At 36.9% G+C, this 19,331-nt stretch overlaps 1 protein-coding gene across 2 annotated transcripts; it reads right to left on the bottom strand.

The window, feature by feature from the left end:
• Positions 1-205: 205 nt before the first annotated feature.
• Positions 206-17,336, bottom strand: gng12a (guanine nucleotide binding protein (G protein), gamma 12a). 2 transcript variants are annotated; one of them, XM_079612721.1, is made up of 5 exons: positions 17,093-17,336; positions 8,459-8,909; positions 8,093-8,338; positions 3,075-3,183; positions 206-1,412 (listed from the first exon to the last, which is right to left on the bottom strand). In XM_079612721.1, the coding sequence occupies exons 4-5, from the start codon at positions 3,177-3,179 to the stop codon at positions 1,287-1,289; spliced, it is 231 nt and encodes a 76-aa protein (XP_079468847.1). In that variant the 5' UTR covers positions 3,180-3,183; positions 8,093-8,338; positions 8,459-8,909; positions 17,093-17,336; the 3' UTR covers positions 206-1,286. The 2 variants fall into 2 exon arrangements, with proteins under 2 accessions (XP_079468847.1, XP_079468846.1); XM_079612720.1 differs by lacking the exons at positions 8,093-8,338; positions 8,459-8,909 and having other exon boundaries at positions 17,093-17,326.
• Positions 17,337-19,331: the final 1,995 nt, after the last annotated feature.

Genomic DNA, 19,331 nt, shown 5'->3' with positions numbered 1-19,331 from the left:
GATAACGGTATCGTTTTCAAAAACTTGCACTTTAAAATGAATGAATGTGTAAATGACCAGCCAAAACCCATAAAAACGTTTCCGTTGAAAACGGTGTCGTCTAAACGGTCCCTCGTTCTATGAAAAATAACCACATTTTCAATTGATACACTAATATAGTAAAAACTGTTTAAACATTAAAAAGACCGCAAGAACACACATGTATGCGATGCATTTTGTTTTACTATTTCACAATTTTAATAAAATCTTTCTTTCAAGGTACAGTACGTGTAGCACATGTTATGAAGGCTTGCAAAAATACAGGAATTAGAAAAGAAACAAAAACAAATAGAAACTATTTTCTTCACAGAAATACTGAGGTCACAGGGATTTGGTCTCAAATACTGCATAACTTCTGATGTCTCTAATATAATACAGACATTGCCGCATCGATACATGGTTCAAGGTGTGAATGTAAAAGTAACGTTTCATGGCTGCGCTGTTTGGAAAAATCCATTCAATTCATAGACAGGATCAAACAGTAGTGGTCTTCGTTTCAAAATGGTGGCTTGACAGAGGAAAGAAACGTTTAAAAACAGAAGGAAAAGGCACTTTAAATCTAAAGCAACATCAGAATAGAAAAGTTACTCAGGGTCAACAGATTAAAAGTCTCCTCTTTTCAGTCGTATACATCAATAAGTATAAGGATTGCTTTGAAATATCGAAGGCACATGTTTGAGAGTGCAGGGTAAAGGAATCAGCTCTCTTTTCTCATAGATATCGCTTACTATATTGTTTATTTACCCAGCATGCACTTGACCATTGGTGATTGCAGAAGCCACATCATCAGACACATTATCCAGTACGAAAAATGGATCTTTAAATTCCACTTATTTCAGTCGGTCCCTTTGCTATGACATTATTCATAGAAGCTAAAGGAATATTTAACCCACGTCTACTTATTAGACATTAAGAGGGATTTCATCAGTTAGTGTATCTGCAAGCTCTTTATATAATAATGTGACGGTATCTTTAAAAAGTGTAACTAAAGGCACCATTCGGTGGAAGAGGAAATTAATCACATAATTCAAGCAGTTTAGATGTTTTAAAACGGTGTTATTTCCTGGAATGACTTCAGTTTGGCCCAAACGACCAAAATGGCAACTAATTAGTACTGATTGGAGTTTATTTACAGTAATAAATACTGTAAGAGCTAAATATAGTTAAGACATGGCACAAAGTTATACTAAGGAGCTAGAGCTGGACTTAAGGCAAAGTTGAGTAGAATTAAATAAGACGAGCGTACACTACAATATAGTGCAGGGCTTTCTGTCCTTGAAGGGGTTTTCTGAGGCAGGGATGCCCATGAGCAGGGGGTCGTATTTGGCGTTTTCTCCACAGTAACGCATGAGATCAGCAGAGGCCTTGGATACCTGGATGAGAAGCAAGAATGTGAAAAAAATCTTCTTGCATGTTTTTTTAAATATTCATTTAATAATAAAAAATAATACATTTATACTTCCGTTCAAAAGTTTGGGCTCGCAAGGTTTTTTTATGCTTCTGAAAGAACTTATGTTCACCAAGGCTGCATTTATTTGAAATACAGTACAAACTGTAATAATATAAAATATTAATACTATTTAAAATAACTGTTGTAATGTAATTTATTCCTGTGTTCAAAGCTGTATTTGCAGCATCATTACTCCAGTCTTCATGTGTCACATGATCCTTCAGAAATCATTCTAATGTGAGGATTTGATGCTCAAGCAACATTTCTGATTATTATCAATTAGGGATAAACGATATATCGGCCACCATATCATTATTGGCCGATATATGTTCATTTTTTAAGTAATAGTTATCGGCCCGATAAGAAAATTTGGCCAATATATTAAAGCAATAAAAAATGGATTTCCTTCAGCTGAAACACTTCAGATGCGCACTTGTAACCATGCTTTTTTTAAATTGCTTGAAAAAATTATTGGAATCACTTCAAAAAAGGAAAATATACTTAAGTGCAACAAGCACAGCATAGTCTGTCATACAGGCTACATAAAATTTGAATGAGAACATTATAATTGTGTGCTTGGGATATTGATTTTAATGGTGAGACTTTTGTTTTTGTAATAAGTATCTTAAAAAGTATATAAAAATTTGGATTTAGATTTATCTGCCAATATATCGGTTATCGGCTTTCAAATATAAAGAATTAACGGTTATCGCTATCGAAAATAGTTGACCTGCTGAAAACCATGATACATTTTAGAGTTTCTTCTTATTCTGACAAACACAAGGTTCAATATTTAATCTGTATATGCTGAATAAAAGTATTCATTTCTTTTTTTTTTTTTATCTTACCGACCCCAAAGTTTTGAAGGGTATCATTACCATAACCTTTTTCAAAAATGATTTCCTATTCTATTACAGCAACACAGTCATGCACATAAATCCGTAATGTATTGTACATCCCTATTTGACTCCAAAAAAGAGTCGCGATTAGTCAATTAGTCGCGATTAATCGCATTTAACATAAAACTTTGTGTTGACATAATACATACGTGTATATATATATAATTACATTTATAGATCATATAGGTCTGTGTGTGTGTGTGTGTGTGTGTGTGTGTGTGTGTGTGTGTGTGTGTGTGTGTGTGTGTGTGTGTGTGTGTGTGTGTGTGTGTGTGTGTGTGTGTGTGTGCATGTCTGTGTATATGTACATATACTGTATGCATGTGTATATATACACACACAGACATACTGTATATATATATATATGTATATATATATATATATATATATTACTAAATGTATATATATTATGTAAACAAACTTTTATGTAATATGCGATTATTCGTGATTAATCGATTTGGCAGCAAACCTTTTATTTTTATTTTAAATGCATAATATTAATTAAAATATCTTTAAATGCATGGTGTTCAATAGAGTAGGCAGATGTATTTGCAGTTTTGGAGAGTAAAGCACACTCTTAAAAATAAAAGTTCTTTATTGGCATTAATGGTTCTATGAAGAACTTAACATTTCAAACTTAACACTTTCCATTGCACAAAATATTTTTTTCCCACAACAAAACATACCTTTATCCTCTCGATACTGGCCTCGACTTTCAGCTGCTGGACCATCCTCCTAGCATGTGTCAGGTTGTTTGAGCCCGCCATTTTAGAGGACATTTTTGAAACCATATAACTGCAAAAAAACCACACAAAACATGCGGTTACAAAATAGATGTCATAAAACACGTATATTTTGTTATATGCCAGTGTCAGAGAACAGAACTGATGCAGAAAGTCATGACAACATCGCATAAACAAATCCTTCCTCCAAACTTGCCACATCAACACCCATACAGTAACAAGTGAAATCTAGAGCAATTTCATAATATAAAGGCCCAAAATGGATGCAAACGAAAACAGTCTTCCTAATATAAAAACATCTGAGGGACGTTCACTATTGGAGTCTGTATTCGGCACATGCACTGCCCCACACTACTCAATACACAATAGCTACTGACAGACACTCAAATTGACGAAAATGTCTAAGCCTTCTCAGGAAGCAAAGTAATACTGGTATTCAAGTGCTTGTACTGTGGAAAACTAATTATTCCCTGAGCTTTTAATGGCTAATAGCAGCCACAATTTAATTCATTATGATGTCAGTTCTGTTATATATGCATTTCTGTCATTCCTTGCTTTCATTTTTAAATACATGATGCCTCTCATACAACTCTACAACCAGAAAGACTAGAATCTTTTAACAGGACAAACAGGATCAAATGAAAGAATAGCTTCTTCATTCAAAGCAGGGGTTGGTCATGACTCATGATGGTCAACAAGTTAAGATTTCCTCATCTATTTTTTTATTTTTCATGTTTAACACTAAGATTATTTCAGTTTATAAAAATATATCTCTGCATTCTGTTCTCAGTCCATTTTAAATGCAAGAAGAAATAAATGCATCTTTAATCGGTCATGTGAATTTAACCAGCATGATTACATAAATCATTCAAAAGTTCCTGTAATGTCTTACATAAATTCGGTTTCCAGTTTCCTGCATTCCCTAAAGACTGGAATACTTGTGTGAAGCACAATGAGGCAGTCAACAGCATCTATTGTCACTCATAAATGCACAGAATACAAAAGGTTTATTTTCACTGACTTCTGGGTAAAGGAAGAGGAAATATTGCAGATGATGGAGTTTTCGGTTACTAGTCCACAAAAACAAAACTTTTTTTTTTCAGATGGGACATGTCCTACTTTACCTGGCTTGAGGAAGTTTGGCAATTGCATGTCGTCACACATTTACAAAACCGGAACAGTGTTACAGTGCTCTCTATCGGGAAAGCTTACATAATCACAAATCCAGACCCCGCTCGACATACAAACTGCAGGAGACCGTGTCTCCACTACAACTGAACAGTTTAAGCTACTCAACTTAAGTTATGCCAAAGAAACTGATTCAACTACCACGAGAGATCATAGTTTTTTCAATTATCGTCTATATGGCATTGTCTACAAGGTAATTTCCCATTGATAGTACCCATGAGGTCAGAGAGGAAGATTCCGAAATCATTTATTATGGTGTCTAAATAAAATACTGGAACATTTAGGCTAAATATAGTAACTGAAGATACAAAGTATACACTGCAAGACACAATCTGCAGCACAGATAAGTGTGTGAGTCACAGAAAATGTGCTGATGAGTTTATGTTTTGCATTAACGGGGGGTGTATGGATGCGTGTATGGGTGGTACACTTTTGGAGAGAGCACAAAACACGTCCCTGTCTGAGTGGTGACCTATTCGTCCTGAGGTCATCAACAGCTGCCGCTACACAGTTTATTCAGCAGATGTTATCAGCTGTTCCTGCTAACTGCTCGCTTAGTCACATGATCTCACGGTGACACCAGCACGCCCTGGTCTCTGTAGAAATGCAACTCATTCTCACTCAGCGTGTACTATTGTGACTATTCAGCACATTTAGACTTGCATTACCTGAAGGCAGCAAAATAATTTTAGGCAAGCTCAGGTTTTATGCATTAAACATGCTAATTCAATATGCAAAAAATAAAAATAAACATTGAATGAAACACAAAAATATTATTTAGTGTGCAAACAGATTCAAGAAAAAGTCCAACTGCAATGTAATATACAAATATTACAACCAAGTCATCAATATCAGTTATTTCTCTGAATGCATTGAATGAAGTTAATTTTACATTTCGAGAAGAAAAGAAAAAAAGCAGGGCTAAAATGATCTACTAAACAAAGTTTGAAAGGCTTTTAGCTGAATTATTTGCACACGTTTAAGGCTTCTCGAACAAGAGGCCCTTAGATGTTTTGAAGCTGGCATGCAATTAAAATTGAGATTTTCAAAAAATCGTAATGATACCGATTTAAAACAAAATTAACAAAATGTCATAATTTGATTTTCCTGTGAAATGTCAGACTTCTCTCTGGTGATGTATGCCAGACTTCTCCAATCATTTCGTACGCATAAACCCCGCCCCTTTCTTACAATTGACTCTAAGCTCGCATTCAGATCTGCCTCCGTCCAATCGACAACAAATGCAAACCTCATTTTAAAATTTTTCGATATTCCTTTTCTCTCAGACGTACATCACAATACGAAAGATATGAACTGTCACTATTTCCAAGTTCACATGCTATGTTTCCTTTGAAGAAGAAGAAAGACCCGCTGAGCAGAGTGAGTAACGAGTTTACGTAACAAATCTGCATCTGGAGAACATCTGTTGCATCGGGGTTTTACACTATGAAATGGTCATTTCACGATGAATGATTGACAGGCTGAGAGATGTAAAGATAACCAGCCTAATATCTTACAAGCATCTCTCTTTCTCCAGGGTCTTCCAACAACTTCATGCAAATGTTCTTAGGTAGGGCAGAGGTCACTTCTACAGAAAGCAGTCTGTTAACCCCCAGGGTCCAGTTCTATAGAAACAGAGATCTGCATGCACAGTCAAATGTGAAGTGGTTTCGAGAGCTGACAAAAAGAAGCCAAAACAGCGATTCTACAGAAAGCATTAGCCTAGACAATTTTTCATAAAACAATATCTATCAAAAGTACACTAGAGACAGAAATTACTCAGAATAAAAGTGTGCACATATCTGATAAACATTCAGTGCAGCAGAATTCAGAATTTGTAGAAATAACTTTGCCTAAACATTGATGTTATACCTAATTGTAATCATCTCTTCATTTAAGATATGGATATACTGAGTAAAATTCTGACCAATAACAATAAGCTCGATTATTTTCATACTATGCCCAATAACTGATAAATAGCTTATCAAAAATCTGTATGTTTTGGTTTAAATACACTACTGCCTAAATGTTTGGGTCGGTAAGACGTTTTAATGTTTTTGATGCTGAATTTACTTGATCAAAAATATAGTAAACAGAAATATTATTGCAGGTTAATATACCTATTATTTTAAAATGTGATTTATTTTATTTGTGTGTGTGTGTGTGTGTGTGTGTGTGTGTGTGTGTGTGTGTGTGTGTGTGTGTGTGTGTGTGTGTGTGTGTGTGTGTGTGTGTGTGTGTGTGTGTGTGTGTGTGTGTGTGTGTGTGTGTGTGTGTGTGTGTGTGTGTGTATACTTTTTGGCCATTATTTGACAAATATAAAGTTCAAAAGAACAGCATTCATTTCAAATATAAATATTTTGTAACATTATAAATGATTTTAATAATAATAATTTAATTTATTAATAATTTCATAATAGGATTGGCTAAGTATTATTTTTTAATAATGTTTTTAAAATAAGTGTTTTTAAAGATCAACTTTAATTGAGCATTAGATGACAACAACAAAATAATCTAAAAATAGAGAAAAATAAGCATGAACTCATTGTATTAAAGAACTACCCTGAATCCCAAAACCAGTCATATTTTGCACGGGTATGGGTCAAAATTTAGAATGCCGAATATTGCCCTATCATAACAAACCATACATCAATTAAAAGTTTATTTATTCAGCTTTCAGATGATCTATAAATCTCAATTTCAAAAAATGTACCCAATGTGACTGGCAAAAACAAAACAAACATCATATTCAATAAAGGATCTCTGCTAACTAATTGGGAGTTTTATAGACAAAAAGATCCCTAAACCATTAAAAGCATTGTAGCACAATCAATGTGGCCAGTTTGCTTTAGTATTTAACAACTATAATCTGATTTGCAACCAGCAGCGTCATGCACTTGCCCAAGCATCATGCAGAATTAATGACCAAGTCAAAAATAGCCACTGTGCAGTGACTCCCAGCAGATGGGAATATGTGAGTAAATCCTCAAAAAAGAGCCAATCCACACTGAACAACACAGGGCCAGGGCTACATAATGGGCCATTATCAGTCAACACCTGGGGCCTACACAAACACCAGCTCTTGGAGATAATGTCTCATCTACGTCAGCATGTGTGTGGGCCTGATAACCAGGAGCTGTGTGTAAAGGTTTCACCCACTGGAAAACAAATAGCTTTGTCGTGAGGGGATGAACTGGTGCAGAGGTAGTTCCCAAAGACAAGCAGCCCAGGAAAATTCTGGGGAGGGAAAAGTTGGAAAGCGAAAGAATCGTATTTTTGTTCTTTCTTTGTGGTTTAAGAGGGAATTACATGTGTGTGTGTGTGTGTGTGTGTGTGTGTGTGTGTGTGTGTGTGTGTGTGTGTGAGTGAGTGAGTGAGTGAGTGAGTGAGTGAGTGAGTGAGTGAGTGAGTGAGTGAGTGAGTGAGTGAGTGAGTGAGTGAGTGAGTGAGTGAGTGAGTGAGTGAGTGAGTGAGTGAGTGAGTGAGTGAGTGAGTGAGTGAGTGAGTGAGTGAGTGAGTGAGTGAGTGAGTGAGTGAGTGAGTGAGTGAGTGAGAGAGAGAGAGAGAGAGAGAGAGAGAGAGAGAGAGAGAGAGAGAGAGAGAGAGAGAGAGAGAGAAAATCTATGGGCATGATGCCAGATATGCTGGTGCAACAGAGGTGCAATAAAACTCCCGTCCATTGTGTTCTCTGCCTGCCACCCCCCTCTAAATGCCCCCATTCATCTCAGCAGCTGAGAAATGCACAACTATTCAACTTCGAACAACAAACTCACCCCAACAGAGCTGTGCGTGTAGACTACAGCCCTAAAACAAAGCGGTCTTTATGAAGCCCCGGTCACTGGCAGCTCCACTGTGTGCGAGTACATCAGATTATATATCGCTATCCGAGGCCAGAGGTCTGCGCTCGGCTCCTCCCAGTTAATATGCTGGATGGCTCAATAACAGGGAAAACACTGTAATGTCACACAGCAGTGGCTGGTTTGGGTTTTTACAGGGAGGCTTTGTGCAGAGGGGCTCCACTATAGGAAAATTGAGACAAGAAAACAAGCAGAAATGTAGAACGAGAGAAAGAAAAACTTGCTGTGAGATTATGGAAAACAAGTGATCTTTAATAAGATAATCTTAAAGGGGTCGCTCACCCAAAGAAATTCATTTACGAACCATTAGATTGATCCAAACCTGTGACTTTCCTCTGTGGAAAACACAAAAAAAATTGTGTGCATGTGCAATTTTATTTACACCCCAATGTTCTTTATAATATTTTCTTTTGAGTTCAGCAGAAGAATAAAAGTGATACAGGTTTGAAACGACATGAAGGTAAGCAAATTATGACAGAATTTCCTGTAATGAAAATATCTAAATGACAATTGGTTCAAATGAATTCATGTATTGATACAAGTTGCAACTAGACTTATATTTTAGGTATACCGGTAGTTCAGAGTGTTGCTTTATAAGGTGGTTTTTAGTTGTTATGCAGTTGCAAGGGTGTTTCTTGGTGGTTTCCAGGGTGTTTTAGCAAAAGTAGTTGCTTGCCTGCACTCACCCCCATGTCTTTATGATATTCTGGTCCCTATAAGACTCCAGTCCAGTCTAGAAAAAAAAATGAGTAGAGAGTCAATGGCTCCTAAAATGAAACATATAGGAGCCAAATGAATTGAGCGAACGAATTACAGATGCTTGTTCAACAGCATCAAAAAAATGTATGCACCACTTGATGGAAGTAAATGTTGTGATGGTAATTCCATCAAGATATGCACTCTGTAAAATTTACTCCAGCACATCCCAGGGACTTTCAATGAATTTAAGGTCTGGACTCAGAGGTGCCGATTCATGTGTGAAAATGATTCTTCACGCTCCCTCCCAACCATTATTGCACAATTTAGGCCCGATGAATCTTGACATTGTCATCCTGGAAGATGGCCATGATGTGTCTTCCTACATGGTTGTTTAAGAAATGAAAAGCTACACACTCGAACTACGGTTAGAAGAAATGTTGCCAGACAAACATGCTAGAAGCATAATAATCACTGCAATAATGATCCACTCATATCATAGGCTCTAAAGCATTTGCCTATTTAAATTCAAACAGTGACTTTTTTTTTTTTTTGGCCGGGCAGTGTACGTCACTTGTTTTGTTGACTGAACGATTATGATACAAACCTCACAATTAATAACCTTGAATGACTCATTAAAAGGGCTCGTTTAATAACCACATTAAAAAGCCATCTCAAATGACAATATCGGACTAAACCGCAAATGAACGCACACAAAATTCTCAACTTCCACTAAAGAAGATTTTAAAAAAATGCAATTTTTTAATTACTAAAAGGTTTCCATTACTGTTGAATTAGATATTATTTTAATATCCTGCTCTCGTCTCTCCTTCAATGTAAGCATATGGGATTTTTGCACATTTTATAGTCATAGGCTTAGAAAGGTAAATCATTTTAATTTGTATTTAATATTTTGCAGGTTACTAGCCAAAATTTTATACTTGAGGTTAAGAGTTTGTCCCAATCCCACGAAGCACAATTAATGAGTAACGCCCCAGTCACAACAGTGCTCTCTTGTGACTCTACAGACGCCTGAACGGTGTAGCTTACAGGAGAGGGTTGTGTGTGAAATGTCAAATATTTCCATAAAGACCATGGAGAGAACATGGGGAATGAAGAGGAACATCAATGCAGTGTACAGATAAAGCAGCTTCAGAACGCACGAAACAAGCGAAGACTTGAAATGAGAAATGAATTGGGACCAAAAGAGTCTGACGTGCAAGGTATGTTTTGCATATATTTGCATAAACCATTCTTTTCTTAAATACACATGAACCTATAGCAATGAGCACACTAACATTCACTTTTGTACGGCAAAGTGATAATACTTAGAAAGGACAATAGTATTCTGATAAAAGACAACGCATGCTATGGTTAAACTGTAACCCTGTCGAGCCAGCCTCCCTTTACACAAAAGAAAAGAATTCCACACATGAACGCCTCCAGAATTTCTGCATGTCACATGAACAGTTGTGTCATCATGGGATCAAAGATCATTTCCATGAACTCATCAGCACATGATGACACCCATATGGTATATTGCTCACATCACATGGCTTCACAGCATCAAAGGTTTTCACTAATGGAATAAAGCCTACGGAGATTGTCAGGTTTGGGCATGGAGCCACATTAATATGGGGGGAAAAGTGCGTGACAGGATCTCATAAATACAATTGTTTACTAAAACTAAATGTTTACATTTTCTGAAAATCGGAGTGGTGCCACTGCTACAATACTGAGGTGTTGCAAGGGTATTCTCTGGATGGATGTTTACAGGCCCAAGTCGAATAGGTGTACCCCCAAGTCTCTATCATATTCTGAACCCTAAATTACCAAACTCTGGCCCCTCCTTCAATGCAAATTTATGGGATTTATGGGAAGTCCAAAAAAAAAAAAAAAACCTTTCATGTCCACATCTCTACTCAACAACATGTTTTGATATATATAAGTTGTATTACTAAGGGTTAGGGGTTCGTTCTGGAAGCCCATTTCCGTCTTGGAGTAAGAGATGAAAAAATCAATTAAAATGACTGAATTTTGCCCAATTACAATTTGCTGAACACTGATAAATGTGACCAAGTATGAGCAATACTAAAATAGTGATGTTCGCCTCATTAACCACAAGCACAGCACTGTATAGTAAAGAAGTGATGTTGCTGAAGGAACACGCTGGCTGATGGAAATACATTTTCAAAATTGCACACTTTTTACTATTTCACATTAACATATTCTAAACCAAGATGTGTACAAGATATTTGTGACTGACTGAAGAGGAGTCTCTCATGTCTCCCAGAATCAGAATTGTGAGGCGGTTGAATATTTTAGACCAGGCAGAAGCGCAGAACATTATGACACAAAGGTGCACCTGACCTGGCCGGCAAAACCGAGTACTTGGAAAAGGTCATGTCAGGGATCTGGGCCTCGTTTCTCTACAATTTATCAAATAATTTGACCCCGATATTATTTGCACATGTAACCTTCTGATCTGGATTCAGGGATGACTCAAGAGGTCACAATCATGTTATGCCTTATATGACTAAGGGAAAAAGAATGTGGCCGAAACACAGCCTACTTTGGTTCCGGGTAAGCAGAGTTAGTCAAGGACAAATGCACATGGAGCATGCGACTGGGGGAGAAGAAAATACATGGAAAGAGACTTCAGAGAAGGGGAAAAGAAAGTGATTCTAAAGTGAAAATCAATGGTGTGGAATGTAGTACCAAAGATTTCCAGCAAGGGGCATGACAAGAAAACTTCTCTTCACTTCTTGGGAAAACCCACAGAGAAATTAAGTTTATATCCGTTATGCCAAATTATCAATAAAAGTTATTTTGCAATTTGATAGGGATTAAGGACAAACATTACCTACAATGTTAAAGGAGTTCCCCAAAACTCACACAATTTGAAAGATTCCCTCACACTAGGCTAGAGAGAGTCCTGACAGCATATAAAACATGCAAAACGTCTTTGCTGTGTCCCAGTGTTTCCCAACAGGATTTCCCTACATTTATTCCAAAAAAAGATATGTGAATGTGTATCTTTAACAAGTTCAGTCAGTAATGATACTGGCACAAATCTCATTTCATTTTGATATAAACACTGAAAATAAAAACATTCAGCTCAGTAAGTCAGTCAGATGTTGATTCAGTAATTGCTCTGATGGATTCAGTCCAGAAGGATTCATCATAAGGACTCGTCAGAGTAATTTGCTCTGGAATCAGACTATACTGGTTGTGCTGTTGTTGTTTTTTTATTTACTGAAAAAAAAAGGCTTGTAAGAGTCGTCAATTCATGAATCAGACACTGCTTACGTAGTATGTACGTTTTTGCATGCAGCCTGTGAGTGCATTTCAATAGAAAGACATGTCTTTCCATTGCACTTGGTCAAACAGGACATATTTGATATTTAATATGCAGGGAGAGAATTTTACACCAATGTGAGCCTAATCACAGAGGACAGGGGGACACTTTGAGACCATTAGAAGTGAACATTTTAAGACATATCTGTTAAACATGCCAGGGCATTCCCAGGAAGAAAAAAAACAGACAGTCTAGTCAATAATGGGTTTGTTTTCCTTGTCACTCTTGTTCCTGGTTATCAAACGCCTTTGAATCTAAAATGAAGACTAGCTTCAGTTCTAACATCAAGTCCAGTTGGGGCTCACAAAGCAGGAAGAGTAAGTGAGATGGTTTTCCGAACATAGAGGGCACTTGTATAGCTGCATGCCACCTGCACACTCCATTCTCCTCAAAGAAGAACAGTGGGACAAAACACTTTGGGGCCCTACGGCCACCCCGAGTGTGAGCTTCTCCCACACAGAACCTCTCACAAAACTCCCTTCACAAGTCCCCCCAACTGGCCAACCTCACGTCTTTGAGGAAGCTTCCCAAACTTCTCATAATCCCTGCTTTGTTCCCCCCTGACAGTGAACTTCCCCTTGGACTCTCACAGAGCTTTGTTTCCTCATCACAACCACCTGAGGCTGCTCACAGCAATGGCCACTTTCTCGGTTTACATGAAACACCTTGCTGGATCAATGGCTTCCATTCATCAGTTGCCTCATGGGAGCCACTTTCTTGAGTCTTGCCCATCTCTTCTCTCGGGAGGAAAAAATGCTCTCGTCACCTTCCCAACAGGAAGATCATTTTGGCAGATTCCTGTGCAGAAGTGAAAACTATGCCCAAATAAGAATAGGTAGCCACAGGTTTAATTCCCAGAGGAAACAAGATTCCCAGAACGGGCATTTGGTAAATGCATACATTTAAAGAGGATTTAACCAGAATCATTAAGCTCTTTATGACTACCATCCGGAAAAGACGTGCCTAGCACCTTTTTAGTACTCCCACATACAATTGGGAAATCTATCATGCATTTAAAACTGTTCATTCATAAACGCAGTGACAACATATTTATGCTACTATATAAAGATAAACTGTCACTACCAAATAAAGCAGCACCTCAAAAAGGATAAGACCAGATTATAGAGTAACAGAACCTTGTGTTGATATCTCTGACACATCTGTTATAAGGTCTCCATTTATGGTAAAAAAAAAAAAAAAAAATCCTGTGCTTTTGTATTGATTAGTGGAAGAAAAAAACCATTAAGAGTGAATTTGGACTAGTTTCTAACAGTTGTAGGTAATGAACAAATATGAAACCTCAGAGTTACATACTCAGTATTAATCACTCTTAATGTTGGTGTCAGACAGCAAGGAAAAGTAAACTTTGACCAACTGCTCTTGGTCAAGTTAAAAGGGGACGTATCTTTCTGACCATCTGTCAGTGTTAATGGGTGTTTATATGCTATGTCTTGCCAAGGGTCTGACCCCTACCAAACTCTACAATGGAGAACTGTGTCAAAAGGCAGTATTTATTTTAAACTATGGCCTCAATGGATTTCATCCACAAAATCAAGAGTGCAGACTCAGATGTGATCTGCTAACGCCACCTTTTGGAGACAAATGGTAGTGCAGGGCCTTGGCTGCCAAAACAAATATCTTTGTGGCTACAGGCCAACATTTGAATATATAAATCCGTGCCAGAATACATATACATTACCAGCAGATGGCATCCTAGTAGAGTTTTAGCTTGGCTATAGCAGACACATCATCTGAAACCTTTCGATTTAACAGTACAACTGTTCCAATATTAGGAAAAAAATGCATGTTCATAATAAATGACTAATTACTTAATAATAACAAAAAAATATGAATCGTGAATTAATAACGGTTTCACGTTTGGCATGAGAACTAGGAAACTATTGACTAAAATGACACATGATCGTGTAATGCTATTGTATAACTTTAATCTTCCAAAGTAAAGTCTTTTGATTTAGTGTGCAGTTCGGAAGTCATGTGCTTTACATTTGTTGCTAATGGTGTCAGAGGATGAAAGTAGTAACTGCATGAGCCTGATCTTGGCAAACAGGTTTCTCTGTGAAATAGCAGGAGTGAGAAATCGGGGTATGACACAAGTTGACAAAGACCACGACTCGAACCCATTCTAAGTGCACCAAATTAAACTGATCATAGCATTATATAGCCAGTCTATAGAGATCATGTGCCAGTGGAATTTTAGTATAATTTATATATCCTACTATTATAGTATTTTCAGCCTAATTGTAGTCATTTTGTTTTGTGCTTTTGTCATTTTTATTTTTCAATTTCTATTTAGCTTTAATTTATTTTCAAACTTTTTTTCACCTAATATTTATATTTTATTGTGTTTTTTATTAACAAAAATGATTTAGTTAACAAAAACACTGCCACATGCCGTTAAAGAAGACTACAAACTATGTCCACATCTATCTCAAGAACATCTTTGGAAAGACTTTTTGGACATGATATTCAGATCTTTCCTTATTCCATTCCATTCTACATCTATAGCTGGAAGGTGAGAGTGGTGGTGATGACCGATACACACAACTTATCTCAGTGTGGCTTCTGGGGAAACCAGAATGCTGCAACACTCAAGTGTCTCAATCAAATTGAGAAAGGACTAGCCTATTGCAACAATTACGAACATTGGATAAAAGTTACAATGCCTTGCAGACAACTTTTTTATTTGATTAGTCTTACAGCCTGAAACAGTGGTAACAGTGAATATCATAACCAACTGAACAAAAGAAAGAGAAACTAAGCTAAAACTGCAGGTTTCAGAGTGAGCAGGGCATAAATTTACGTTTCCTTGTGATGGGAAAACACCAGTGTTTGCAGGTTTTGAAAGTCTTATAAGCCATATTGCAGCCAAATGTTTGAGAGCTGGTGGGTCTAAGGAACTAGTAAACCATAGTTCTTGCTTTTGAATTAAAAAAAAAAAAAATGCACATGCAATGTAATTGTATTGCCAGAATCAACCCGATACTGATGATTCATGTGTAATGATACCAAAGGTACAACATGTCACACAAAACGTTTAAGTGGAAGCAGAGGTTCTGGCAGAGCTCGGTTTCCAGTAACATCCTCTGACTAACAGACAGAGCATAAACATAGAGGGCAGATTCATACAGAAACAGAACTGTGGTAAATCACTGCGACGCTAACAGCCACCACTATCTCAAAGGGAAGTAAAGGGATTGTGTGACTGTAGCCTATTGTTTTTTTTATTCACAAAAGATTGTTTCCCCAAAAATGAAAAATATGTCATTATTTACTTTGTGTGCTGATCCATTATTAAAGACAAGTCGGCAAGAAATGAAAATCAACCAGAAACATGAGAACCACTGGCGTTTGATGATTTCAAGTTGGACGTCAATCACATGATGCTGACTGGAAAGCTACAGTGAAAAATGTATTCATCACAAACACATCATATGGCTCTAGAAGAATTGGAATATAGCACTTGAGTCATATGATCTGCTTTTATAGTTTTTCTTCTTTGCCCATTTTGGACCTTGATAGCCACAAACAAAATGGTGGGGAGTCATTTTTTTGTTTTTGAGCAAAGTATTCTATTAAACAGAAACCTGAATCTGATTTAGTTGTATGTATGGGAGTTCAGTGACATCCTCCGGGCCATGAGTCCGCTTTCAAATGAGATCAGACTAGATTCAAGGCACTCTCCTCCCTATGAAGACAACATTGTGTCTACTGAGCAGGTAACATCAGACTGTTTCATTTCTCAATGACTCATAGGACGGTCCTTGATAAGTGTTTGATGAAAGAGAGAAATGAAGGGCTCAAATTCTGGGTCATTAACAGTGTAGTCATGCATGCAAACCCCTTCAGAGTGGCAAAACTAGGGGTTTAAACATACTGGACTACAAGTTTCTTAGCCTGGATTTAATGAGCAGCACATCCCCTATGGCAGGAGTTTAACGTTTTTTAAATGGCACTGACCCAAAAATATTCTCATTCTCATTCGAGGGTCCCCAATCCTAAAATTTAAAAGACAGCTATGTTTTCATATATAAAGACCCAATTTATAAAATGCATATATTAGAAACGTGTAAAATATTTAGTTTCTGTCACTTAATTTGTTTTCTACTCACTATGGTACTGAACTATTAAATTTATTATTTTTTAATTACTTTTTTTTATTAAGTTACTTAAATCAACATTTTTAATACATTTTAAACCAAAAGCTCTAAATGTTTGATGTTTAAATTGTTTTTATCCAAACTTTTGCACAGACCCCCTAGCACTCTCTCGCGGCCCCCTGAGGGACTCCAAACCCCAGTTTGAAAACCTTGCTCTGACTGTATAGAAATAAAATTCTATCATCTTAGTCTACTTGTAGTTTGATCTACGGCAGTTTCATAGAAATTGATAAAGACTTAAAATTATTTTCTGGTGTATGTTAGTGTATGTCTTCTTAAAACAACCATACCATAATAAATATGGCCTACTATCAATGATTCAAATAGAGGAATTTCCATCGCATACCAAAGGCTACTAGGCATTCATTCAACTTTAACTTTAATTAATGAGTTTTATTTATTAATCCGTAAATAAATAGGTGCCTAACTGTCTGTATTGCACAGTGACAATAACAAATTAGGCTACCTGTTGAATCGTGTGTGTTTGTTATCTGCTTCACAACTTGGTATAAACTCCAACTTAAAGGATTACCAGGCGACAACTTTCTCTTTTCGACACACAAATATATCTAGGCCACAAAAATAAGCAATAGCGTTGCCACATCTCGTGTTACATTATGAAACACAAGTAGCCTACATTAAATCCGTTACACACTCATCCGCCGTCGACAGTTTTACTCTTACCTTTAAAAAAAAATCTCCCAAGCGTGAGTCCTGATAAATCAGTGAAGAAACGGACAATACGACCCCCGGATAGGTTTCACGTAAACTTCAAAAGGTCCGTGTGGGAAAAAAAATTGCCAGGGAAAAGGATCTCAATACTATTTCAAAGTTAAGTGCATTCTTTATCACTATTGTAAATGTATTCTTGTTACTTTGTGAATGACACCGTTTGTAGCACTTCCACCTACGCTGACCAATCACAGTCGTCGCACGGCCTGACGTCATCGCCGTCGACCTTTCGAAGCCATCGAGCTGTGGAGAGAGAGAGACGCCGCAGATTGTTTTCCGCCTCCTTTCTCCCGAATTCTCCCAAATTCAGGCGCCCTCTTTATGTGACCCTGGGAACAATCAATCCTTGCCTTGACAACATAGCAGAAATGTCGTGGCATTGGCCATGTTACTTTGGTAGCCTACTGTCCGGAATTTGTCGTTGTAAAGATGGTTGTCTCTTTACATTACGACATGACACAGTTAAATGTATGAGATGTAGGCTATGAGTTGCACTGTTTCTGCTATTAGTTGTGGAAAAAATACTACATTATTACCCACCACTTGTCCTCACATTGCAAATATGCTTAAATATATCTATTTGTATGAGGTTTTCATTTTATCAACAGTCAACACCAGTCACTCTTCATTTTACTTGTTCACCATAATTATATTATTTTCTGTCTCAACCATTATGAAAACGCTGTTACACAAAAAAATGCATTAAAACATGTGCATTTATGTCATAATATAGAACAGATCAGGTATAGTACAAATAAATAAAATAATATAAATAAACCTTAACATTTTTTCAGTTTTGTATTAATTAATAACAAACTATCTTATCTTCCTGCAGAATTAATAGGCTTTGCCCACTCTGAAGCAGAAAAAAAAAATATATATATATATATATCTTGCCCTATACTATAGTGTATACTGTATATGTTAGATATATGTTAGACCATCTCTATTATTACACCAGTGGAGCACTAGATTGCACCTGGTCAAAGAACACAGCAGGAGATTGTTGAGGCTCAAATAAACTGGCTGAAAGGCTACTGTGTTGCAGAGATGAGCAGCAGGAAGAGGACCACAGCATACTAAGCAATGAAATAGTGTTGGCAGGGTTTGCTATTTATCCTAAATTCTAAAACAACTTTTTCTCAGAATAATCTTTAGTTAGTTAGCTTTTATTTTTGTTTTCAGTTTTTATTTGAATTTTTAGCAATTTTATGAACTTTTGTCTCTTTTTATTAGTGTTTTTTATATATATTTTTAAATAAATGTATTTTTATTTCAGTTTTATTAGTAATTTTAATACTTAATGTTATTTAAGTAGTTGCCAAGGCTAATAGTTAGTTGCCAAATTAAATTAGGTTATTTAAGTAGCTTTTGTAAAAGTGCATTAGAAAAATATTTTAACAATATTTTTAGTTGGCCTACCTCAATCCTGTCACACCAACAGTTGGTTAAAAATGCAGCAGCCAGAATGTTAATAGGAACTAAGAAAAGGGATAATATTGCTCCTGTCCTGCCTCATTGCGTTGGTTTCCGATAAAATTTAGAGTTGCCTTTAGGATTATTCTTTTTGTCTACATGTGCACTGGACAAAATAGCTCAGGACTCATTCAGCCATACTCAGCTCTGAGTCAAGTCAAGTCAAGTCACCTTTATTTATATAGCGCTTTTTACAATACAGATTGTATCAAAGCAGCTTCACAGTGATAACATGAAAATAATACAAAAAACAATTTCATCATCGTCCACCTTTAAGGCAGATCTATAATATTGTTGAATATTAAATGTCCACAACTAAGCAAGCCAGAAGGTAAGGCAACAGCGGCAAGGAACCAAAACTCCATCAGGCGACAGAATGGAGAAAAAAACCTTGGGAGAACCCAGGCTCAGTCGGGGGCCAGTTCTCCTCTGGCCAATGAGTGAACAGTGTATGAAGTTCAGAATGAATCAGAGTATTTGTCCAGTTCCGGTTGGTTGAAGTCGGAGTGGATTGGAGGAGAGACTGGTTGACACTTCAGGTCAGCGGCGTCGTCGTGTCCTGGCGCTGGTCCTTCATCAGATCTGGATACGGCCTGGTTCCGGTGGACAGCGGTAAACCTCGGGATAGACAAAGAGACTAATATTAGCGTAGACGCCATCCTTCTTATGATGTACCAAGTACATCAGGATTTATGGGAAGTGTTCCCGGGTCCCG

The sequence above is a fragment of the Phoxinus phoxinus genome (assembly GCF_949152265.1).
Source record: "Phoxinus phoxinus genome assembly, chromosome: 5".
Classification (NCBI taxonomy): Eukaryota; Metazoa; Chordata; class Actinopteri; order Cypriniformes; family Leuciscidae; genus Phoxinus; species Phoxinus phoxinus.
This window is presented reverse-complemented; position numbering and strand designations above follow the sequence as displayed.

What these genes read in the sequence shown, in the direction of transcription:
- gng12a (XM_079612721.1), bottom strand. Translation starts at nt 3,179, where the DNA reads ATGGTTTCAAAAATGTCCTCTAAAATGGCGGGCTCAAACAACCTGACA. An exon ending in CCAGTATCGAGAGGATAAAG is followed by an intron (nt 1,413 to 3,074) that starts GTATGTTTTGTT and finishes CTTCTCATCCAG; the next exon opens with GTATCCAAGGCCTCTGCTGA.